This window comes from Schistocerca americana, chromosome 8 (assembly GCF_021461395.2).
Source record: "Schistocerca americana isolate TAMUIC-IGC-003095 chromosome 8, iqSchAmer2.1, whole genome shotgun sequence".
Classification (NCBI taxonomy): Eukaryota; Metazoa; Arthropoda; class Insecta; order Orthoptera; family Acrididae; genus Schistocerca; species Schistocerca americana.
The window spans coordinates 450588776-450615751 of NC_060126.1; the positions used below are offsets into that span (position 1 = coordinate 450588776).

The 26976-nt window shown below is 45.8% G+C and overlaps 1 protein-coding gene across 1 annotated transcript in view; it reads right to left on the reverse strand.

Annotated features, from left to right (window-relative positions):
- The window catches only part of LOC124545916 (homeobox protein cut), a 167350-nt gene extending 142107 nt beyond the window's left edge, over positions 1-25243 (reverse strand). Inside the window, exon 1 of the mRNA XM_047124877.1 lies at positions 24911-25243. Coding sequence (XP_046980833.1) covers positions 24911-25243 — 333 coding nt within the window. The remainder of the gene's footprint in view (positions 1-24910) is intronic.
- Positions 25244-26976: the final 1733 nt, after the last annotated feature.

Below are 26976 nucleotides of genomic sequence, written 5' to 3' on the forward strand. Positions count from 1 at the left end.
TCCTCTCATTGGGCTCCATAAGGCCGTGAATTTTCTTACTGAAACCTTCACCAGCAGGTGGATTGGCAGAGATGGCCCAATTCCATGACCCCCGAGATCACCCTATATTACGCCAGTACATTTCTTTCCTTGGCGGTATATGGAAGATACTGACATTGAGACACTGCAACATCGTATCAGAGATGCCACTGGCACAATTACATCAGACATATTGTAGAATGTGTGGCAAGCGATTGAATACCGGCTTGACATTTTGTGTGTTATCAGAGGTGCACATATTGAAGTGATTTAAATATTGAAGTGTATATTATCTGCATTAAAAATTCATGAATAGAGGCATATGTGGTATAACGCATGTTTCATTTACTACATCCAGTAAAGAATTACGTTGCTGTGTTATCGAGGTAAACATTTATGGACACCTTGTATGTTCCTCTCGAATAGTAATCTAGTAATTAGTCACGTTGCGTGCTGGTTAAATTTCCGGGTACAGATCGGTTACACTGTTACTCATTTCTAACTTCCTTCTGTTAACTGGGTCAGTAAAGGAAAGGACTACAATTTGGGAATCCGAAGCTCCAGTTGTGCGGGAGGTTCCTACGGGCGCCGCGCTAGGACAGGTGGTCAGCAAACTATGCACCTCGCTGCCGCCGCCCCCAGCGACTAAGTGGCTATTAAGAGCGACCGCAGAGGCTCGACGGCGACGCAAACTGCGAGCCCGAGGCGGGGGCGGGAGGGCGGGAGACAGAAGAAGCTGACGTCGTTTGGCGGCCAGTCGGACCCGGCGACGACGCCCCCGCCTCCAGCCTCCAGCGCCGCCCCTCCTCTGCGACGAAGAGATCAATAACGGCGGGCCCTCCGTTGCTTATTAGTTGCGCACCAGTATGCGTTGTGTCCACAGGCAAAGACTGGCCAGGCCGGACAGCGAGGAGTGGCGGGGGCGGACGGGGGCGGGGAGCGGCAGCTCGGCCGGCCGGGCTGCAGGGGCGGCCGGAGGCGGAGGCAGGAGCGGCCGTCTGGCGCCGCGCTGACTGCGGGGAGGACGCGTTTCCGACGGGAGCTCTAGGCAGCACCGCCAACGCCTATGACAGGCCTTCTCAACCATTCCGCTCCGTCAACCTTCACTTCTCCCTAGGCGCACCGTGTGGTCGAGTTGCATAATGTCCATAAAAAACTAAGCTCTGTCCTTAATATATCAGAACTCCAAATAAACTAGGCTCTCAAGAGGCTTCGGAAAATCACAACATGACTGCGAGATTAAACTGGAATTTAACGCTGTGTTAAATACCGGGCGATTCAAAAAGAAAGATTTCAGTTGTTTATTACAGACGAATTATAAAAGAGAGTAACACACTGGCATGTCACAGGGCAGAGGAACGTTCAGAGATTTGACTCAACTGAGCTGTTGTTTATTTGTAGCAAATTGACGACTATACAACAAGAGAAATAATTTTGTGCGTTGGAACTTGCGCGGTGAAAGAGGGGGACAACAAGATCTTGTTTAGTGCTTTTGGCCTCTCAGGTGTCCAGACCTCACACCTCGCGATTTCTTTTCTGTGGCGCACGTAGAAGACACAGTCTTTGTCCTACCTTTGGCAGTTACACTTCAAGAGGTGAAAAATCGGACTGTTAAGGCTGTCGATTCAATAAACAGGGACCTGTTGATTCGTGTGTGGAATAAAATGAACTATCGTTTCGATGTTTATCGAGAAACATATGGTGCTCGTGTTGAGAGTACGGTTTAGTGTGTGTGCGAACACAGATCTTTTAAACTTTCTCTGTCCAGTGACATGTACAATGTTTCTATCTTTCACAGTTTGTGCGTAATAAACAATAAAAACCTGTTCATTCTTTTTGAATCACCCTGTACATATCAGATAGCCTTGCGGCCTACCAGGATTAATTTTTCGTTGTTTCATTCCGTATCTTAATGTTTCCTTTGAGGACTCGACCGACTAAATTCCTATTTGTGATCAATCTGTGACTATCATTGTGCCACTGAGAGCACGATTCTGCGCAAATTACGGACGGAACTTTGCCTTCCACTGACAATGCTCTTACCGATTTAGCTATCCAGGCCCGACTCTCGACCGAGTTCACGATTATATGCTAAGAGCATAAAAGATGAGGATTCCGGTTCGAGTCCTAGTTTGCAACAAACTTTTAATATATCCCCTGACTTCTGAGTACTATGCTCGGTGAAGCAGCATGAATCTGTGTAAGAAACGATAACTTGCTGGATTAAATTTCAACGTAATCACTTCAGCATCCAGTAATCTGAGCCTCTCTGGCCGTCAAAGGATACGAGTCCGTGTTTCATACTAATGAATTTTTTGCAACGGTAAAGGAGCCTAGAGTCGAAATTAAGTTGCTCAACATCGATCTTAAAATCAACGACTGAACTTTTCGTTTTCTTTTTATATCTAGTACATTGTGGCACGTTGATACTAGCTGGCTCAGAATCGCTGCTTATTGCGGTGTAAATACGTAACTACAGGGCATAAGAGAAGAATTGTGAAGCCACTCTCACGTGACAGACAAAATCTGCCGCACGCTGTTGGCAGAGGTGACATGTTAACAACTCACTTGTCTGCTGATAACGCTGGAGCTCTTCGAATGCGCCCCGTAATTAACACCGGCCTCGTTGTGAGACGAACATTTTCGAGAAAGGATGACACTGCGTGGGTGTCGTGCTGTTAGCACTAATGACAATTTTTTTCAAGGCGTCTCTTATTCAAAAATGAACAAGGAAATGTGTTACACTCAACAGAGTCTCTGTCTTCTTTTCTTTGTGTTATAAAATGTTTTGATATTTTCCTGCACGAAAGTGATTCTTAATCAAACTTGCAGAAATATATTATTTCTATTTACGAAGTTATTGGTAAAGTGCTACTGGCCGGCTGCGCCAAAGTGTTACTGGCCGTCTGCATGAGCGCTGCAACTATTGCGGTCTGTGAAAGCTAGACACAGGATGGTCAGAAACAGTCTCATAAGCTTGTAAGGGTGTTGCAGGGTAGGTCGTCCTAAATCCGAACAAGAGAGCGATACAAAACTGGACATGGGACGGTAATAGGGATCGAACCCGAGCCAAACGATGAGCAGTCTCGTGCGCTGTCCCCTACGCTATGAGAGCAACTGACAATAATTGTACCTGGCGGGCCGCTTGAGTCTGCGAGCGTAACGGCCTGGCTGACTAAACTCAATGCTAATTAACTCGGAAAGGATGCAACACATCGAATTTTTTTCTTAAGAATTACTTCTTAGCACAACCTACCCTGCAACAACCTTACAAGCTTTTCACACTGTTTCTGACCACCCTGTATAAGTGAAGAAAACTGTCGAACAACTGTATTGATATCCAGCATTACTCTTGGGATGCCTGAAGGAAATGACATCATTAACTTGAAATCTAATAGCTGCTGCTGTGCAGTGATAAATACCTCGCAGAACATGGAAGCATTTGTAGTATGAATAATAAGACGTACAAATGAGTTAAATAACTGTTGTCCGACTAAGTGTTAATTTGGAAAAATCAAATAATAACATTTTGGCACTAGTCGACGTATGTTCATCGCATTAGGGCGCGGAATATTAAAGAGAAACTCTTAGTTATGAAGCTACGTCTCTGTCTGTCAGACGTGATCAACTGGCTCAATGAGAAGAAGAATACAGCCGAACCGTAGGAATCCAGGTTCGAGCCCCAGTTCTGCACGCAGCTTTAACTTGTCGCAAATCATAAGCTACACTATTTTCTTAGGCGTAGTCCTATTGGAGACGACATGTTCGTAGGGTTCTTACCGCGAGCATTCGCATTCCTTTTCAAGAAAAGAAAAAACTAATCTTTTCTTGTAGAATAACAGTTGATATAACTATCGTCCGTTTCAGGAAGGACGCTACTTGCGAGCCCTGAAAAAGCCTCCAGTCACATCCGAAAAAGAAAAAAAAAGAAATATAGGTCCGAAGTGACATTCTCTTCACTCCGCTGAAGGGGAGGAGGAGGAGGGGGGCCTCGGCTGCGGATTTCTTGAGTGCCAGCGACCGTACAAAATACATGAATATGCGTAAAATTTTCGAACTCGATTTTCTCGAAAACGACTGAGCGTTGCATCTTCCTGTTAACGTATGTTTAAGTAAAAGTCGTGCCCAACACATCTTTTCAAGAGGAATCAATTTGGTGAGGGGATGTTTGTACGGTCGACTTCTAAGCCATCTGGTGACAGGAAATCTATGGCCCATATTTATTTTCAAGTTGTCCAGCTAGCACTCTGAGGAGGATCAAACGGTGGCTTTTACGAATGTAGATAGCATTTGCATGATATAACGCGTAGACAGAGAAATAAAGTGGGGACGCCAATCTTTCAAGGGGTCACGGAATCGTGCAAATACATCTTCAGATGAGAAGAACCCCACTTCTGGAGACTGCTACTGCTACGAGTTGCCGAGTCAGCAATCGCTTCCAGCATTAAATCCTTCCCCCCCCCCCCCCCCAAGAACTGGGAACAGTATAGCTAATAAATAACCAGCGTCATAGTTAGGACGACACCGAAGACGGCTTCCGATCGCCAGAGGAAGGCTACGATGTTCGCATTAGCGTCCGAATAACGCCGGCGCCGCAGCAGCTAGTTGTCGACAGCTGGCGCGACGTCAGGGCGCATCGCGTATCCCACGCACCGCAGGCGTCCGCGTCGCTGCGTGAGCGCATAGCAGCGCCCACCCGACGCCCGCGTCCCACGGCTCTCGGGTGCGAAGGTGCGTGCGAGCAGGCCGCCCGGCCACTGGCGCCAGTGCTAGCTGGCGCGTGGGTGCGCACTCGCCGTTCGCACAGTGATACGCCGAGTAGCTGCAGCCCGATTAACACGAATGACGACTGCGGTGCGGCCGACGGATTCCACAGCGTTCTTCGGCCGCGGTTTATCTGCTCTCTCCTACTCGGAAGCCCTATCAGCCGTCGCATGCATCTGGCTAAGTGCCCTAGGCGTGCGTTAGCTCCGACAAAGTCCCTGCGCATCCTGTAGCGCCCGATAAGCGGAGGACACACCTGCATTTATGATAATTGCGCTGTAGCTGCCGAAATATCTTGTAAAGAATCACTGAAGATAAAATTCCGAGCGCACGGAGGCTTGGAAATGGGCGAAGGTGTTTTATTTGCAGAAGTGGCCCGTACAGCAGTGCTTTCGAGACAACGTTCAAGTTGCAACGAACATATAGCCCAGCGTCTTCCTAAAACATCCCTTCAACCATTCCACCCTGAGCTAAGATGGATTTGTATATCAGGGAATGATAGTAAATATTCCCACCCCGGCATCTAGATATTCGTTTTCCGTCGTTACCTAAAATAACTAAGTGAAAGCAGGAGTAAGGTCATTTGGTCACTGCCGGTCTCTTTCTAGTAATTTTCGATACTATCTATTGTTTATTTGCCTAGACGATGAAAAGGACTTTCGACTCTAAGCCTTGAGTTACACAACGGACGATCGATTGAGTGATCGACTAGGGCGTTGCTATGTATCATTACTGACTTGAATGTCGGCTGGGCACACAGGATTTGAGGCTCGTTGCATTCTTCGACCATCTCATTCAAGATGAGTGGCTATCCGGGCTTCTCTGTTACGTCGGTTTGTATGAATCCTGGGTCGGGTCCTTAAACCTGGCCACAACCAATGTCTTTCCCAAGTCCTGTGAGCTCGAGCTCGGTCTCCTAAGAGGTAGCCGTCGACTGGACGTTAAAACTCTCACACCCGCTTTCAAGCTTCGTTCCACCAGATCCGCGTAAGACGTTTCCCGTCCAAGATATCTCACGAGACCATCCCCATTAAAGCTCCGGTACAACTGATGTTATGCTTCAAGTGTGTGGCCAGAAATTGCACCGACGCTGTGCTTCCGCTTTTCTAAAAAATGGTTCAAATGGCTCTGAGCACTATGGGACTTAACTACTGAGGTCATCAGTCCCCTAGAACTTGGAACTACTTAAACCTAACTAACCTAAGGACATCACACACATCCATGCCCGAGGCAGGATTCGAACCTCCGACCGTAGCGGTCGCGCGGTTCCAGACTGTAGCGCCTAGAACCGCTCGACCACCCCGGCCGGCCCGATTTTCTAAACACCAGGTAAATCACCAGTGGGGGAATATCTTGTATCTGAACCATTAACGTGTACGCCTATTTTGATTACTACTGATAAAATCTTTTAGGCGACACTGCCCAGTCTTAACTACAAAAAATAAATAAATAAATAAAAATGGGAACGGAGTTTTCAACGTATTTTAACCGGTCTTCTTCGGACAGTCAAAACTGCTTATTCAAGATTATTTGTTGATTCACCCTGGCACTATCAGCACCACTAGATCCTCTCTTACATCTTTATTATTTTACATTACATTCCTTATGATACACATGTTACAAGAGGTCCTAAACCTAGTACCGAATCCAATACTTCAAATAATTAATGCAGAAATACTAGTAACTAGCAGAAGAAGTGAGCATGTGTTTCACCGCGTGATGGAGAGAAATGGTCATGTAAGTTAATTTTTAAGGGAAAGTTAGCAATAAAGAAGTGATTCAGCTTTTCCTTAAATGGGAAAAGAAACTGAACTGTGTGTAGAATTTAGGAGCGCCAGGACAGTTTGTTTCACAGGCGAAGAGCAACAGTGGAAAAGAAGTCCAGTATGTTTTCGTTTTATGGGTGTACGCAGCTAGGACACCAGACAAGTAAGAGACTGTAGTCCGACTCTGACGAGATGACAGGTAGTTGAAACTCTTGGATGCTGTCGCAACAAGGAGCCGCTGGACAACCGGCCATACCTATAAGAATCCGGGGTGTTTCTCGTTATCGTACGCTTCGCATAATTCTCAGTAATTCATTGAATTGCTTCGTCGAGGGCTAATTAGTTTTTATAATCTTCGCCTAATGGGCAAATAACTTGTAGTAGGAACTCGTACCATAAAAACTGGACCAAGGTTTTCCGTAAGGGGTGGGGTAAAGTGAGGACGAAATGACACTTGGCGTTCAGAAAACTAGCAAACGGCGGAGCGGAGCCGTGAAAACGACCGCCCCGTCGTGGATGGGTGGTCTGCAGCATTCGGGAGGGTGCAAACAAAAATCTGCGGTGACGCGATACCGTGCCAGCGCCTGTGGAATTAGACGGGGAGAAAGAAGGGTTGCGCGCAGAGAGAAAGGGGAGGAAGGCGTGTGCCGCGAAAAGCGGGTGGGGCGGGGGGGGGCGAGTGGGAGGAAAGGGGGAGACGCTGGCACCGAGGAGGGCGGCGCGGGGGTGGAAAAAAGGCGAAATGCGGCTCCTGATGGTGGAATACCATTATTAATAATGACTGGCCGTATCTGCGGGGGCTGAGCCTTCCTCTGGCCGCGGTCTTTGATGGCGAGCAAGAGGGACACGTGTGTGTGTGTGTGTGTGTGTGTGTGTGTGTGTGTGTGGCGAGAGGAAGAAGCGACGGCGGCCGGGGGCCTGGCCGCCGCCCCTTCCTCTATAAACCCGCGGACGCCGTCGGGAAGCGAAAGGGGTGGCCAGCTTCGGCGGGGACAGTAAAAACCGTGATAGCCACCCCCTTCTCCCCCCCCCCTTCTGTCGCTCGCCCTTCTGCTTGCTTGCGCTTCTCCCGCATCGGCAGGGAACGCCGCAGAAAGAGAGGCGGCGGTCGGCTGGCCGGCCAGTTTTTTAGCGTTTCGCCCGAAACGGGGTGGCGTATAGGGTGTCCGGTTGTTGCAAGTGTTTGTTCTGCAGCTGGGCACCCTGCAATATACGACGTGACTTGCGATATGAATCTCACATGTAGGACAATGACGCACGTCACACATGCAAATAGCTTTATTTTCTTACATATTGTCAATGCAGATTATGTGACTGACTAATTATCTTCTTTTATTTTTCTTGCGGCAGCTATCACAAAAACATTTCACAAAATGTAGTGACCGGTTTCGGACAGCCAGTGGCCACCATCAAATTGTTCAAATACCCCTACTGCAAACGGTGACGTACAGTTCCCGTTGCATTGTCAACGTAAGTGAACTTCTGGCGACGACTCCTGGCTAGTCGAAAACCCCGTAACTGTATTTTTAAACGTTTTTGTGACAGTTTTTACAGGCAAATAAAAGAAGTTCCTTTTTTCGCTAGACTGAGGGCGACAGTGTCTATGATTTGAATGCTTCTTTAAAAGTTGAGAAAAATCAGCTAAAAAAGAACTTTTTTATCACCCTCAAGAGACAACTGTAAACCCGACAGGAGAGTATGTTTGACGGCGAGGTGGGGGATAGACTCCTTTCGAACCAGATTCGTCTCGCTCGACGCACTCCGACACTGTGCTACGTAGTACTGTAGGTCCGAAGAACGAGAGAAAGCAGGGTGGAAATTTAAAAGTCCCCTCTACTCAGAGGATATTTAGAGACACAGGATATGCGGAAATCCTGTGGCATCGCTGAATGAACCATGGGAGCATTCATCTGAAATGATCTGGCAGAAGCGCAAGGAACTTGACAAAGACGGCCCTGGTAGTGTTTGAACCTCCCTCCACCTGAATACGAGTTAGATGTTTCAATTACTGCGTTATATACGAAGGGAGATGAATACTGGTCTACTGGTCAATTCTACTTCTGAACCAGCCATCGGTTTTGATCAATTAACGGGACACTTATATTGCCCATGGAAGTTATTGTACTCATCAAAACACTACGAATGTCGCATGTTCGTCCTCAGTTTGAGGTCAGACACTCCTAATAGGTTACGAATGAGATTTACGCAAATACACATTTGTTTGGTTTTATAAGAAAAGCGTAGGCCAGTCTGCCCTTTCAACTCAAATCTCCATAAAACACTGAAAATATTGTGAACAGCCGCACGAGACAACAACGTCGTCCTGGATGATTTTAAAAATATATAGATCAGACAAAGCAAAATTGCACATTTTAAATGCAAAGACAAGACCTCGAAACATGATAAAACTATACGACTGAAAAACTGTTAAGCGTAAGTGTTGTGATTCTTTCTGAGTAAATCACTTATATTTGACCAGCCTTCGAAATGCGTAAATTTTAAACAGGCCTGCATCCTACATTGATCGTTACTGACAGTGGAAACACGAAAGGCAGAAGCGTTGAACTGAAAACATATACGTGCTTTACTTCCGGGCAACTGTTCTTATTGGTCATGCTCTTTCATCTTCCCTCGTTACATTTTCGTCACACTTCGTCCTTCCAACTGATCTTCTGCGTAGCCTCTCTCACGTTCTGTCCTTTGCCAACAGCCGAGTGGCTTCTACCCGGAAGCAAAATTGTGTTCATTGGACCGCATCCCAAATTTTGGCGACAGCTGTTAGTTCAATAAATTTCTGTTCTAATTGATCTAGCAATGGTTTGCCGACTGATCGATGTTCAGAGCGCCTGGCCGACTAATGTCGCAGGGTGTATTTATACACGCACATGTGCGTACCATTCAACACGTGCCGTCTACTTCTCTAAGCTGGGCTCGCAGTCCGCAGTGGCAGCCAGAGACAGAGTGGAAGTAATTCCTCGGTTCGATCCTTTGACGCCGCGCGCGAAAAATAGGCCATGGATAGCCCCTATTGTCTTCCGCAGACAGGGGGGAATTTTTTAATGAATGATGGAAGAGCCTGTTGGAGGGGATGACCGAAGCTGTCGATATCAACTCACGCGTTGAGTACTGCAAAATTCGGCCACGTGGCTTGCAGTTTTGAACACAAGATTTTATTAATCTAGGCTATTCAGCTGACGACTAAAATACCGACGATGACCGTGGGTGTGTGATAGCTACCAGCTAAACAAAGATGTAATGTTTACATAATTTTAGAGTTCATTCCCACTGTCTGTTTCAGACTGGGGTCATGTCAAATTGGCTGCATTACCGAGCGTTTCCGAAGTTCTACACGAATACACAATGTTAGATTGTGACGCTCAATCATTATGCCCTCACAGGCAAAATCCCTCCTTCTGCCAAAGAGATACAACTACAGAATACATTAATTCAGCATCATATTTTGTTATTAGGGTAATACATGCATACAAAAGGATTCGTAAATTCTGAGGGGCTTCTTTGGCATCAAGTAATTATATACACGGTTACGGCCAATGTTGTCCCGCGTTCGTGACGTACTGCAGCCATCTGAAGATAAATTACTCCAGACTGAAACCGATAATGTCGACTGTGATGTCCGTCTAGCTGTGTGTACTTTCAGTAACGCAGATATCATCCACTCCGCGTAAAGCTTTCGATAAGGCAGTCGTAAAATAAGCACCTACCTCGGTACCTGCCGAACCGTCGCTACATGCTGCACCCTCTTACAACTGCTATTAGCGTGAGCAGCTATCAGGATGTTCTTTTCTCGACTCCGTCCACTCGACGCCAGCTACAAGTGCACTGCATTCCTCGTAAGAAAGTATAGTAAACATGGGCTTTAAAATGTTTTAAGAGATAGGAGCACTTGTTCATCTTCGATACTATGAAGCACATTTCTTCTACTGCAAGGTGTTTACTTTCCATATTTTGGGAGGAGGAAGTATTGACCAAGGTAAAAAAAAACTGTCTAGTAAACAAGGGGTCTAAAATGCATACTTTAAGATCTGTGAGCGCCATGTTCATCTTAGCTTTTACTGAACAAGTGCTCATAGTTCTTACGGTATGCATTTTAGAGCCTATGCTTATTAGACAGTTTTTCTTGTTTTGGTCCTTATACCTCCTCTCAACATATAAAAACCAAAGAGCTTTCAGTAGAAGAGATGTGTTTCATAGTATCGAAGATGAACAAGTGTTCATATCTCTTAAGGTATGTACCTTACAGCCCTTGTTTATTAGACTTTTTTCCTGTTTGGGTGTAGGGAACCCGTCTCTAAAGTCCGCCTTTTTTTTGGGAGGGGAGGGGGGCTGACGCCATATAGACGCACCGATGTATCGAAATGGCCAAAAATTGAAAATACTTTGTTTCTACCACATAAAAGTCACAATCTTTAGGGATATGTGTTTTCACTGCTTTTGTTTCTGCAAATTCAATCAGGAAGTGTTCCCAAGATTCTGCCTCAAGACAGCATAGTTGTTTACTCTCGTGTCAGAAGCAACAACCACTGACATTTGCCATTTTGTTTCCGCGTAAAGAAGGCTCTTCTTCGTCAGTAACAAGATGTGACACAATTCAGCATCAAGGACAGATTACGCTACTTCAGACACAAAGTATACGGCCAGTGCCTCGGTCGACACAGGACAGAGAGGCCTTTCGCTGCCAAACAGACCAAGAGCAATCGAGAGGACGACAGCAGAAGGCCCCTGGTATTAACGCGTTGCTCTTTCGCAGATTGCTCGAAGGGACTCACGCCGTACCTTTCGGCAAATGCGGCGCATTTCTGAGATCCGATAGGGGCAGTAATTTCTGCACGCTCCCAGCGGGCGGCGAGAGGACAGAGGAGAAAAACTGATTGAAACGCGGCCGGGCCGGGCCGGCTCCATCTCTGCGACTAAATATTGAATTCTGGAGGGCCGGCGAGTCGGCACTCGGGATTTGGCTGGATATTGAAGGCATATCTCACAAAGCCGCGCTCCGCTGCTCCGGTCCTGCGAGTACGTGCGCCCCACGTATTAATAAAACAGTCCGGCGGCAGTGCGTAATTCGTTTAAGGCGGAGACGACGATTGGAGCAAATCGGAAAGCACTCTGCCTAGCACAGTAATGGAGTTCTCCAAGTACGAACCTGATGCTGTTTGCTGTAACCTGCTTGTGTGCAGCCACTTTTTGTTTTAAATTTAAGCTATTATTGGTGGAGAAAAGGGTAGGATCCAAGTCACTGAAACACTGTTCGAGTCACTGCCAATTTCTACTGACCAAGACAAGAATAAATAAAAATAAGGAAGATATACTCACTCAAAAAAAAAAAAAGAAAAAGAAAATAAAAGCTACACCAACGGAAGGGGAGTGACAGAGGGAAATTAATTTCGTAGGAAAATTTCTGCACTGGCCACTGCCCACAAAGTCACGTTAAGCTCGAAGATGTACTGCGTCATGAACATGTATTCCTAGGCTGGGTATGGGCTTCGAGAAAACCGTAAATCGAAGAGAATCTAAGCGTTTGATATGTGATGTTACAAAATGTTGAAAAGTAAGTGGAACGATATAATAATAAATGTAAAAAACACTGGCTACTGTGAAGGGACAGGAGACAGCTCTCCAGTTAAGACATCAGGGAATAACTTTCATAGTACCAGAGGGAGTTACAGGGGCCAGATACCATATGGGAAGACAGGAACTGGAACAATTCCAGCGAGAATTAGCCCAGTCAAAGAGAGCCAAACAGGTCGAATAAGGGAAAAAATTCTTGTGGTCGCAAATTTTTTATACGTTGGTAGGAGGGAGTGCAATAAACAACACATTAAAAATCCTTATCAGCTGGATATGAGCGTAAGAGGAGAGGGGGTGCCTGAAGGTAATTTTTTATGTTTCTCTTGAATAACTTGAGTACCGCGGCTTCTAACGAAAATGTTTCCGAGACAAAATTAGACTACATTAAGTTTCCTACAAAAAAGGAGTTGTTCTTTTTTTTCTGTAGGACTAATATTTTAACTTGTTCCATGGGATGGGATAAGAAGGTATTTTACGTAATAACTCACTTAACTGCAAATAAGTACACAATAAATTGAAAATAGTTCCACTACATAAACAAGAGCTCAGTGAATTTAATTTCTGTACTAGTGTAAGGACACTGGACAGGAAATGTTGGGGATGTATAGTCCGTCTTTAAATTGAAAAGTAGGTAGCGTTCGTCGTGGAGGGAATTTGCCTTTCCTAGAAGGACCCTACAGCTGCTCTACCGGATGACTAGGGATTAATATCCACCCTAGCAATGTAGAACTGTGCGCAGAGATTTACCCAGATTCTGTCCAGAAGTTTATCTTGTGTATTTTTATTTATTATATTATGTAAACGCACTTTATGGTAAATAAACCACCCCTGTCATTTCTGCGGACTGTGGCGCCTGTGATTAATAAGGCGCGCTGATAAAGGGTCGCTACAACTTTGTGCAACACGCAGCAGTCGCTTGTTGTCACGTACTATAGTAAAGTGTTTGGGGAATCGCGTGCTCGCGCCTCAGCTGGCTGACCTATGAAGTAGGGAAGTGCATGACCACAATCCGGCTACCTGCCTTCGCTCGCGCGTCTATCCCCCCACCCTTCATTCCCTATTACACCTCCAGAACACAATTTACCCCTAAATACGGCTCTACTGCACTCAGATGTCATATACACATTTTCTTAACCTGTGTCATTTAACAATAAACATTAATTTTATAGAGAAAAAACGCAATTTTTATTCATTTGCGATTTTTCCATCTCCTGCTGATCGGAAACTGTTAGTCCTAGAGAAAAAAAATGTTATAGGAAGTTTGATGGCTAAATTTTGTGCTGGGGAACATTTTCGCTACAACTCACGGTTCTCGAGTGATTCAAGAAAAACGTAAAAAACTGACATTTACACGCTCCCCCTTCCCTCTCACTCATACCCCAACCGTCAGTAACTTTAGTATGTTCTTCATGGCACGCGCTCCTACCACTGCATAGAAATTTGGGACTGCAGGAATTTTTCCCATAACTTTCCTTTGCTGACTGGACTAACGCTAGGACGTTGAACTAAGTGCTACTCTAAGGAAATTGGAAATTTGTGGAAGTTCCCATGGGACCAAACTGCTGAGGTCATCGGTCCCTAGGCTTACACACTACATAATCTAACTTAAACTAACTTACGCTACGGACGACACACACACCCATGCCTGAGGGAGGACTCGAACCTCCGACGGGGACAGCAGCGCGAACCGTGGTAAGGCGGCTACTCCGCTCGTCGCTACTCTAAGGTTAAGACGTTGTCACAAAGGAGGACGTCGTGGCGAGCATCATCAAACCAGTCATAGTACTGATGAAGGAGAAAACTACTTGAGGAAGGTAACAGCAGCAATGTTATTTGCGTTAGGTTTTTTCCGTATTAATTCGCAACCCGAACAATGTGTTTGGAATTCGTATATATGTTTACTTGAACACATGCACGAGCAACAGGAAAAGTTTTAAAAACCATGTTCTTTTGCCACAGGAGACCGAAAAAATCTGCCAGGCGACTTACACGGATTTGCATGTCTAACGTCTAGCCAACATCGAGGTCACGAAAGACTTCGTTTGCATCTACATCATACTCCGCAAGTCACCTAAAGACTGCTGCTAGTGCCACTAACTGATCCTGTACCCTATTTCACTGGCGAATGGCGCGTAGGAAAACTGACGTCTTGGTCAGCTGGAGACTAACGTGTAGAAGGAAGATTAGGTGGAAAGAATCGCATTAGCTGTCTCGATATGTACACTGCCCCTGCATTACAATCAGGGCTTTGTTTCGGTAGATTTTCATACAGCCTGGAGCTCCACATAGCTCTAAAATACGAAAACAGATCCAGACATCAGCAACGCTGAGGGTCATATTCGTCAACATACAGGTCAGGTAAGGATTTGCGTAAAGCATTTATGACATCAGAGTGAGTAACCTCGTTGGGATCTAAAACCGTGATCTTATTAATGCGCTCTTGTCGCAGGGAAGGAGTGCCCCAGCAGTTAAAAGGAACATCGTCAGAATTCTCCATCAGGTGACTCTTGTCATCAAAGACAAATGTTCCTCGGGTTGGCAAAATGGTAGTGAAGGTGTGTCACGCAAGTGGTGAACGCGGTGCCGTGTCCAACACACACACACACACACACACACACACACACACACACACACACACACACACACTAAGAGAGAGAGAGAGAGAGAGAGAGAGAGAGAGAGAGAGAGAGAGGGAGAGCTGCCGGCGATGACGTTTCGCATCAGTTACGACGCGTCCGCGGGAACGCATCTCCGCATGGCTGGTGACCAACAATAGCGACAGACACACGCACTCAGGGGCAGGAGGGTCCCCGCCGGAAATCGAAGCCTTGTCCTTGAGTTACGGGCCCCGGCCGCACGTCGACCTGCCGCCGACTCTGTTGTCCTGCCTGCCACTCTGTTTCGCACCGAAATTCCTTTGTCTAGCCCGTCTCGCATTTCCAGCGGTCCAGTCGTCAGTTTCAGAAAGGAGCGGATAATGCCCTCGGGAATATATCACGAATGCTTCTGCGAGGGCCGGATTTCGCTCACGTCCCGAACACACTCAGCGACCGGTAGGATAATTCTATGAGGAACAAACAGTACACTTAAAAATATCCGCTCCTTGTTCATGCTTTATTTCAATGTAGTGAAAACTCATATGCTTTTATTAAGGAGAGCTATTCGTCCGCAGTTTATTAGAGAATGAAAGTACGCTGAGATGAAGATGTATGTCTCACCGCTAGAGTCTAATCAGCTTCGGGAGCAGGCTAACGTGTTTCCGCTTCGAACGATTTCCCTTGTCACGCTACCTGTGCGTCTCGGACTGTCACCCAAGCCGCGATACCCGAAATCTCGGTAACGGGGGAGTCATCACTGAGACAGAACTGTTGTTTACCGGTCTCAAGTGATTAGACGTACTACCAGTAGAGAACGTGGATACGTCCCCTTTATTTAAAGTCATGAACCGAAACAATTGACCAACGCGTGTTGGCCCATCTCTGCTGTACCTCATTCCTGCCTCGGCGGCTCGTTCACGTAACGATAGACATGTGATGCACATTACAAAAGCCTTGTTGCAGTTTGTACATAACTATGAACCATTTTCCTTCTCTATTCTTGAGCAATCCGAGGGTGTGCTCCAGCTCTAATGATGCGGATGTCGACGAGACGCCGAACTCAATCTTCCTTCCTCCACCAACAGGTCTAGTCAACACAGGAAGGGAGACTCCTAAACTTACTCAGTTGAGAACAACACAGAACGTTCGACGTGTGTAACTGGACCTATCCAACGTTGTTGACTGAACTAATCTCGAAGCAATTAAATTATGCTCCTGAATAGCATCTCATTGGTCTTTATGTAATAAACTAAGATGGATGAATTTATCGTTAAGTTCTTTGGCACGTTCCGGTAGGATGCAAAGGTCCGGAGAACAAACTCCTTATTCATGCCCCACCCCGCGCTTGTAAGTCTGTTTCTAACATCTATAACCGAACGGCTTCTAATCTGAAGAACTGCCGCGAAAGGCCTTGAAGTAATTTTCAACGAAGTGAAGACAAACACAGCAGAGTTACCCTGGAATGATCATTGTTGTTTCAGAAAATAAAAGTGCAAAGTACGAGGTGCTCTGGCACTCTGTGCCAACAGTGCGTACAGACATGAAAGAGAGCTAGTTAAGCTAGAATAGAGGATTGATCCTTTTCACCGTGAAATGCCGGGAGAGCAACAACGTGGCTAAGAACCAAACTGGGTGCGCCCGCAACTCTCTCCCCATTTTTTCTTTTTACTCTTTTTTATTTTACCCCTGCCTGTGACTTTGGGAGAGTGAGCCGTAAAGGGTGAGGTACTCCGTACGGACAGATAGCGGCCATTATTAAAATCGATGCCATTAATGCGAGGCGGTCTTTCTCCAATTACCATACGAAGTCACGCAGCGGCTGTCGTTGCGTCACCGGCTAATGTAATCGCCAAGCCAGTCGATACCTGATACCGCGCTGCGACTGCCGAAGGTCCGCTGCCTTCTGCCGCAGTAACACTTCCCCCAGCACCCTCGCTATTTCTTCTTTACGTCCTCTTTAGAGGTATCCAAAGGGCTACGTCGCGAATTTCTGGCGTCGTAATTGAATACTGGATGGTACTTCGAGATACAGATAGTTTTTTAGCCAGTAGGTTGCCAGAAGACAGAGTATGGGGACGTACCACAGCATCAGTAATGAGTGCACGCACGACGTGCTCCCATAAAGACCTTCACGAGGCAACCGCTTTTAACTGGATGATGAGTAATCTCGGTACAGAATTGTACTGGACCGTAAAGAGCTACTAGTATTAATTACACACATACCGTACTAGCCAATTTGTGTAGTATGACTGGCCAAAATATTGTTTCAACATCTCGAAGCTTTTATGAAACATTATGGGTCGCCGCAATACACAGCAGACTCTGTGCATACTTTCGAACAGAAACACAACTGTGCTTTAGGCTCTGGGCTCGCATTCGGCAGTAGTTCATTTCACCCAGTATTAAATCTTTCGTGGTTTCGTAGCTTTTAAATGTCCATACTTCTGTAGCCACCGGGGCCAATGAGTTCTATTTTACCTCTTATGACATCGTCGTCGACAGGGTATTAAAGTGTTACATTCTTTCCTTCTTTCAGAAACACGACTGGCGAAATACTCGTTAAGTTGGTTGGTTGGTTTTGGGGGAAGAAGACCAGACAGCGAGGTCATCGGTCTCATCGGATTAGGGAAGGACGGGGAAGGAAGTCGGCCGTGCCCTTTGAAAGGAACCATCCCGGCATTTGCCTGGAGCGATTTAGGGAAATCACGGAAAACCTAAATCAGGATGGCCGGACGCGGGATTGAACCGTCGTCCTCCCGAATGCGAGTCCAGTGTCTAACCACTGCGCCACCTCGCTCGGTACTCGTTAAGTCATCCGTACCAACACATTGTCCACTGCAGACGGGTTCTGCTACTGTACTAAAATGTAAGTGATATTTGAATGACACCTACTCGTCGCATACATTGGCGGATCTTTCTCGTACTTACCAGGGCCAAATACGAGTATTTTATACACATATGCTGGTGGCTTTCACTCAGTGTGACACCTTTCGCATGAGCAGCACGTCGTGTTTATTTATAATCGATAGCAGTTTAATGCACCTCGTGCTCGAATGCACCCCGGGCAACGTGCGAAGTACGTACGTTTTAAGTTTTTTTTTTTTATTTTTCTTTTTTTTTTTTTTAAACTGATACGAAGTAGAGGCATCGTTGGGTATATTACGATCTTCGATCACAACACTGCACTTCAACGGGTTCATGATGTGAGTACCGCAACGATAATCAGTGCAACATCCGGATACAAAACAATTACGTTGAATGTCAACAATCAAAAGATTGGCAGGAAATGCTCGAAAACCGGTGACGGTTTAAATAAAGAAAGTGACTGCAATGTACCTGACTCAATTGATGTCAGTCCAAAACCAGAAACGCAGGGGGAACCTAAACCGCAATCCTCGGAAGAATAATGACCAGTTCTTCGGAAACCCTATAATATGGATTTAAAATATCTGCATTGGAAGAACACTATGCGATCACTATGATACCGCCATAGTATCTCGCGTAAGGATCATGACAATAAGAGATATTAGGGCACATAGGGAGGCATAATAAACTGCAAATATTGGTATGAAGTACTCTTTGCCATGCTCGGTACAGTGGTTTGCGGCATTTGTATATAAAAGTGGGTCCTATGCTCATCAGTACAACGCTAGTACCAGTATCTCTCATCCTCATCATCATCATCATCATCAATGCTTTGCCGCTGCAACCAGTTTCACCTATTATGTACTCTACTCCTCATTTTGTGACAATTTTGGCACTTTCTTACTTCAAGAAGATCTTCCACTATTACCTTTGTTGGTTTTCTCTTGGTTTTCTTTCCTAAAATTTTTTCTAGCATTATGTCTGTTAAAAACTTATTATGTCTCTGTTGTGTACATATTTCCACGTAGTCAGCGCGTACACAACTTTCCCACTAGAGCGCGCCCCACTAAGCACAACAGCGCAGGCGCAGCGCTCGTCCGTCTCCGCACTACGAGATGGCGCTGCCATAGAGACGGACCAAATTCTGCTTCCGCTGATCCGCGTATTAATATGTAACGCAGTCAATGAGATTGCTGCTAACGTAGAACCTTTTCTCCTCGCGGATCACACTCGCGTAGTGATATATGAATGCGCGAGATATTATAACGAGTGTGCAGACCTCCGATTAGTCAGTCTGCATTTGTCTACACCAGTCTATAGTCAAGTTTCAGTCTGCGCCTAGTAAGATTACCATATTCCTGTACATAACCATGAAGATAAATGTATAGACACTTTTGTCAAGTATCAGAGAGAATAAGATTAACGTACCAATACCAAAGGAACTTCAGATTGTCAATTGTAAATAGCATCCAGAACCAAGTTAAGTAATTTTTATGCTTGTCATTATTTTAACAAATGTGTGTGAAAATTAATCAAGTTCTGTTTAAAGTTGGTCACCATCAATCTGCTACTCTAAGCGTGCAAGTGGCATTTCTATCGTCTGACCTAACGGCAGAAGATAAACACGCCACGATATGACCACGAGACATATGGCTGACACTCGCCTTCTTCGTTAGAGCGACAAATCAAATAATATGATGGTGTGTGTACCGAAGGTCTTACAGTACGCACACCACAGTCTCAATAAACGTTCACAAAGTTTTGCTTTCCTTTTTTCGACTGTTGGTACGAGGTGTTTCTTCTCTCTGATCTCTTTCAGACCATCTTCACCGGTTTTTCTTTCTGTCGAAGTGGTCCTCATAAGCCTCTATCAAAGCCCGATTTCCACTACTTCTAAGCGTTTTGTTCTTATCTTTTCTTTAGTACATGATTTGTCCACTACTAGTAGTCTTTGTTCATTAAAAGCACGTTAGCTGTTGGAGTTCTTTTACTGATTTCCATATTGTGTCGATTATTTTCTTTAATTAAAGAGCCTAAAACGTCATGTCAGTTGCAAACTGAAGGAAAGCAATGACAAATTACTTGTCTGGGATAGCACTGACGAATTTTCAAAGTTCAGACGGTATGGTTCTGTTTTTTTTTTTTATTTTTTTTTAATTACAAATATCGACTATTCGTTGGTGGCACGTTAACACAAAGTGAGGGTTATTATTAGTGGCAATGGTCGTGTCGCCAGAAATTCCTCCCACGCCGTGTAAATAGCTGAGTGGCCGCTTGGACTGCGAGGAGCCGCACAGTGGCGTGTTGTTTTGCGACGCGGCCGTGGGGCGGGCGGCTGGCAGAGCCGCGCGCGGGCCGGAGACACGCGTGGTCGAGCCGCCGCTGCCGCCGCCGCCGCTGCTGATGGACTTTTCTGGTCACTGGAGGCGCTTCCGCCGCGCCAGCGGCCTCGCGGGACGCTCTTTACACGTAATTAGAGGGCGACTGCTCTGCTGCGACTGTTCCGGGAAGGCCAGTCCCACTGCGGAACATTCCGACGCTGCGAGCGCTCCGTCGCGGACGATCACGCAGCGGCGCTCATCCGAGACAGCTGCGGCTGAGGTTGATCCCAGTTACGACACGCGGGGTATTACGAAGCGCTCGTGCAAGGAAAACTTCTTCTTCTGGTCATATAGGTTCCACATATCGCTGTAATTTGTCTCCTACGTGTAAAATATCGTCCTCTTTTTACGCGTAGCCCTCTCTAGTGGAGATATATCATGCGCACACTATGCTGTTGTGGTTAAGACGAAGAACTGATGTCGGACAATCGCCCTGTGTGCTGACAAGTATTGCCTCCCATTTTTTTAAACTCTAAAAGCTTTTTAAATGACACAAGCACCTGCATATTTGGAGTCCTCTGTCGCTAGACGGCTCCGAATTTCATCGCATAACACGACGGGCACTACGTCAGTGCGTGAGAAACAGCGTGCTGTAATCGAGTTTCGCATTCGAAGAGTTCTTCCATACACTGAGCACCCTCTTCTTCAGCATGACAATTCGAGACCACACACTAGCTCTGCGACTTCTGCAAAAATCCGACGCTTTGGGCTCACTGCCGTCGATCATACTCAATATAGTCCCGACCTGGCCCCACCCGATTTTCTTTTGTTTCCAAAACTTAAAGAACATCTCCGTGGACTCCACGCTGATAGTGATGATGTGGCGCAAGCAGACGTAATGCTGTGACTCCGTCAATTAAGTCAAAACATTCTACAGTGACGGTAACAACAAACTGGTCTCTCGTTGGGAGAAATGTGTTCGTCGCCAGGGTGACTATGTTGAGAAATTAATATGTAGACACGAAGAATAAAGACGTAGAATGTTTGTTTTATTTAAAAAGCTTTAAGATTTTTCACGGAAGCATTACTTTACAACACGCCCTCGTGTAAGACTGTTGTCCACAGAAAAATGTTCAAATGTGTACGAAATCTTATGGGACAACTGCAGCGCCTTAGACCGCCGTCCTTTCCAAAATGATAATCTCTTTCCACGAATTCGTCTGCCTCTGCCAGGTTTCTGTGGTAGCGACCAAAAGCGTCGCCCTGCACGAAAGAGACATTAGAAAGTCAATGGGAACCGAAGAAACTGGAGATATGTCAGATTCAAGCCATAAAGGCGAGTGCTGCCTCAACGGGCCGGCCGAAGTGGCCGTGCGGTTAAAGGCGCTGCAGTCTGGAACCGCAAGCCCGCTACGGTCGCAGGTTCGAATCCTGCCTCGGGCATGGATGTTTGTGATGTCCTTAGGTTGGTTAGGTTTAACTAGTTCTAAGTTCTAGGGGACTAATGACCTCAGCAGTTGAGTCCCATAGTGCTCAGAGCCATTTGAACCATTTTGCTGCCTCAACAAGCAGGGGAGATACATCTACAAAAACAAAATGTAATAGATCGATGAGAAATGAGCACTCTCTTACGCAAAGATATTTGATAACAGAGAAGACTGCCGCCAAGTAAATTAATGGGTAGCCGATATTGAAGTAAAAGCGTAAACAGAACAGAACAGTGTGGTGTGTGACAAATCAAAGAGACTGCAAATAATGTGAATTATTTCGCCACGCCACAAACAGACGTGCGTGTAGAACGAGAAAACTGTATCATACATATTAAATTAGCAGACGCCATTCAAACATAATATTTGTACCTGTCATTTTCTAGGATTTTCTGCTTTTTTTTTTAAAAAAAAAAGGATAATAACGGCCGGATTTAGTTTGTATTTCTGACACACCAGAAATGCGGCTTTGAAGTGTCGCCGGTGAAGTGTTCAGGGCGGAGGATGTTGTCTGCCGCGTGGAGCGGTGTTTAACGAGGACCAGGAAGTGGTCATTAGGCGCGTTTATTTGGACTGACACGCTCATAAGTGGTAGCGGGATATCGGTTTGTGTGCGCATCGCCAGGAGGCAATTAATAAGAACCACCGGCCGCCCCCTCAGAACGGAGGAGGCGCAAAGTAAGTTATGGCTGGCTTTGTGCTGCCCCTTGGCCGTGCCCAATTACTACGCACACAACTGCGTTCTATTGGGAGCTACTGTGCCCTAATCAGCGGGTCTGCGTGCTTGTGCCACAGTTCAACACGGAGAAGACGCTCACTACGTGTAGTAGTGGCTTCCTGTCTTCGTGACTCAGTAATATGCGGGCAAACAAAGTTGACACTCGGCGCGGTGGCTGACGGGAGCGACTGTAAATGGGAAATGCCTTTATGGTGTATTGTAGGTCAGAAGATGACAGCTGGACTCTGTCGAAACAGATCATTTGTGAAATAAAAATATTTCAGCACGCGATCTTGGCTGCAAAAATACTAATTTATCGCCAGATCGTAACTACCAATCTGGTTAGGTTTTCTACAGGTTTCCTTTCTGCTGGCGGACACCTACTGTGGTGTGCTAGCCGTGTTAAAAAAAAATGTGTCGCGGGAGTAGTTCACCATCTCAGTCGTTCGCAGTTCCCTGTTCGAGTAACTCGTTATCCTCACTGGTTGCTGCCACCGTTTTAGTGTCTGCGTGCTGGCTTCCTGTTGTTGGTGGCAGCCATGGATCGTGCAGCTCGAGTTAGTGCAGCAGTGATAGGTAATTCAACCGATAGAATCCCGTCCGGTAAGCGTGTTTTCTCTACAGGTAATTTGTGATGTCCCTGCCTGGACTCAAGTCTCTTGGCTACTAATCATTTTAAAGTAACTGTCTGTATACACTATAAACAGTGCCTGCACGAGTTATGAAGACTCTTATTTACGTTTCCGTCACTTGCTTTATTTCTCTTGACCTGAAGCAAGACATTTTCGTGCCAGGTTGGATTTAACTGTAGCTCGAGTACTAGTTTTTATATTGTAACAGACTAAATCGAATTTTAATGTGGTTTTGGAATAATATACTTAAATTTTAACTGGTCCGTCTGTCGTGTCGTCTGTACAATTTCTGTGTTATCTCCTACAACTGTTATTTTTATCAGAAACCACTTTTACACCAAATGGAATCCTTTGCTAGCCACAGCTCAATAAGCCGGCCGGTGTGGCCGAGCGGTTCTAGGTCTGGAACCGCGCGACCGCTACGGTCGCAGGTTCGAATCCTGCCTCGGGCATGGATTTGTGTGATGTCCTTAGGTTAGTTAGGTTTAAGTAGTTCTAAGTTCTAGGGGACTTATGACCTAAGATGTTGAGTCCCATAGTGCTCAGAGCCATTTGAACCATTTGTTAAGTCCTGTACTGCTCAGAGCCATTTTGAAAATTGTAGTTCGTGCAGAAATAACGAAATGATATCAGTGTGCAGTAGGCCACAATAGCTATCGTGTTCTGTGAGCAAATATCCGTCCTGCTGCAGTAAATTTATGCAGACACATTTCGTTGTAGTGCGCATTCAAGAAATTCAACTATGGATGTCTAAATCTTTTTGCATGCTTAAATATTTTCTTTCCGTTGTCATGTATATGGTGCTTCTTTTAATACGCAGTTATCTTTCGCAATAACAGATAAAACACAACGACAATCCTTGTCACGTAATCGGTTTTGTCCCTTTTCTTTATCTCGGCAGTCTAGGGGATTATACGAATCGATAGAGAAAGCGGTCAACAAGATTGTGTCATTCGTTTAGAAAAGCTTCTAGTTCTTGGTATTTTCTTAGTTATTAGTGTCTGGTTCGGATATTTCTCGTTATTCTGATAGCAACGTGTAATCCACAACAGCGGTTTGTCATGACGATTTTTATGATACTGGCACAGGAGTGTCTTTTAATCACAGAAGCTGCAGTCCACCTCGGAAATCGCCACATCTCTGCTGATTGAAAAACAACGTTACAGAATTTAATGATTTTACTTTGGTGTGGAGCCACAGTGCACAACAGGTTTCATTCCACAATCTAGATTTCGGTCTTAGTCCCTTATCAAGTATTACAACGCAACAGATTAAAGCACAGTAAAAGTACAAGTATCAGAAGAATAGCTGGGCAAACAGTTAAATTAATGTATGAGGTGCACTATTTGGTCTCTTATTTCCATATAAAAATCATTAGACTTGAATAGAACACAAGACATCGTCAAAATTTGTATCTTCGTTTATATAAACCAAAGTTAAGTATTTTGACGATGACTTGTGTTCTATTCAAGTCTAAAGATTTTTGATACGTAAGTAAGAGAACAAATCACGCAGCCCATACCTTAATTTAACTGTTTGTCCTGCAATTCTCCTGATACTTGTACTTTTACTGTGCTTTAATCTGTTGGAGTGGTAACACTTGATAATGGCCTAAGACCGAAATCTAGACTCTGGAAGAAAACCTGTTGTACAATCAAATGGCAGTTATATTTTTCGAAAAGTTATAAAAATTTGTTCAACTCTCGCGATTTTTATGCGGTTCTTTCACAGCGACATAAAACGTGACAGGTATTCAGGAACAGACAAATCTACAAGCCATGTTTCCTCCGAATTTCTTACAGTGTTCTTCGAACGAGGCTGTTGCCGATTGTTACCCTAGTGCTTATTAGAACTGCGGGTGCACAGTGCATACAGTGAATCCATTGTCTAAAATGAAGGAAAGTGAGGACTCAACCTCCCGCCGATGGCAAGATCATTAGAGACAGAGCAGAAGCTCGGATGGGGCAAGCTAAGGCGAGACCATGAACTTAAGAAAAAAATGTGCCAGCATTAGCTTCAATGTTTTAGATGAACAGCCGTAAGACTCAGTTGCGGATGAGCGGAGGGCTTTGAATCCTGCTCATGCTGAATGCGAGTCTAGTGCGCCGCCCTCGCTCTGTTCGGTGATGCAGCGTCGGACACGTTGCAGAGAGTACGTGTGGCCCGCCCGGTGGAGCGGAGTGTAGCGCCAGCAGGGACGAAGCGACGTCCGGGCTTGCCGGACCACTACACACAATGCGCTTGTTATCGGGGCGATTTCCTGCCAGCGCGTGCGCCCAGCGGAACACGCCGCTGCGTCGCTCTGCGCATGCGCGCTCCTGCGGCAGCACGTGGCCGGCGCCAGAGGTGCGAACTGCGCGCAAGTACACTCCGCAGCGCTCGACTTTTTTTGCACTAGCGGCAGGGGCCACGTCTGACCACCGCAGTTTCTGCGACACCTTTGATGTTAGGTTGTCAACTCGAGACGTCTTTCTCGTTGTATTTTCCATCATCATAAACGAATACGACAGGATTTCTATCTGGGCATATCACTTTTTACACGTCGGACACACGAGTGAGCTACTGTTTTGAACCCAACACAACCAGTAGGCGGGGATTCGATGGGAGGATAATTCACCCTCTCGTCCGTTGTTTACAGGGAAGATACTGGAGTCACTGTGTCCTTAAACCATCAAGTGAGGTTCCATTGCATCTACAGGGTGTTACAAAAAGGTACGGCCAAACTTTCAGGAAACATTACTCACACACAAAGAAAGAAAATATGTTATGTGGACATGTGTCCTGAAACGCTTACTTTCCATGTTAGAGCTCATTTTATTAATTCTCTTCAAATCACATTAATCATGGAATGGAAACACACAGCAACAGAACGTACCAGCGTGACTTCACTTTGTTACAGGAAATGTTCAAAATGTCCTCCGTTAGCGAGGGTACATGCATCCACCCTCCGTCGCATGGAATCCCTGATGCGCTGATGCAGCCCTGGAGAATGGCGTATTGTATCATAGCCGTCCACAATACGAGCACGAAGTGTCTCTACATTTGGTACCGGGGTTGCGTAGACAAGAGCTTTCAAATGCCCCCATAAATGAAAGTCAAGAGAGTTGAGGTCAGGAGAGCGTGGAGGCCATGGAATTGGTCCGCCTCTACCAATCACCGAGCGAGGTGGCGCAGTGATTAGCACACTGGACTCGCATTCGGGAGGACGACGGTTCAATCCCGTCTCCGGCCATCCTGATTTAGGTTTTCCGTGATTTCCCTAAATCGCTTCAGGCAAATGCCGGGATGGTTCCTTTGAAAGGGCACGGCCGATCTTCTTCCCCATCCTTCCCTAACACGAGCTTGCGCTCCGTCTCTAATGACCTCATTGTCGACGGGACGTTAAACACTAATATCCTCCTCCTCTACCAATCCATCGGTCACCGAATCTGTTGTTGAGAAGCGTACGAACACTTCGACTGAAATGTGCAGGAGCTCCATCCTGCATGAACCACATGTTGTGTCGTACTAGTAAAGGCACATGTTCTAGCAGCGCAGGTAGAGTATCCCGTATTAAATCATGATAACGTGCTCCATTGAGCGTAGGTGGAAGAACATACTGACGAAACTAAAATGAGCTCTAACATGGAAATTAAGCGTTTCCGGACGCATGTCCACATAACATCTTTTCTTTCTTTGTGTGTGAGGAATGTTTCCTGAAAGTTTGGCCGTACCTTTTTGTAACACCCTGTATAAGACGTTCGTTGCAATCAGATATTAATCACTAGCACGAAAAGGCTTGGAATGTATTGAACGCTTATGAATTCCAATAGAAGGACACTTAAAATGCACGTCGTGAACGTGTGTGGAAATAGACTTTATAGAGACATGCCAACTGGAACACATAGTGTTCAAGATCATAACCGTGAGACAGTTACACTTAACTTTATTTCGTGTCTTTGTTTCGTAAATCCCGATACGCAGAAACTGTTAAGACTCATACCCATGAGGAGAATCACACTCAACTTTGAGTTATGCCTTTGCTCTGAATAGTGTCACACGAAGTCTGAATTTCTATTAGAACGTTCAGAAATGATCTTGATCGTGTTGTGATGGAAAGGCCCCCAGGACTCGCGGTCGGAAAAAATATAGGGAGGGAAGCAGGGAACGGAACAGCCTCATAGGCAGCACACCACGCCTGGTACACGCGGCGCTCGGGGACCAGAGCACAGCTACGACACCT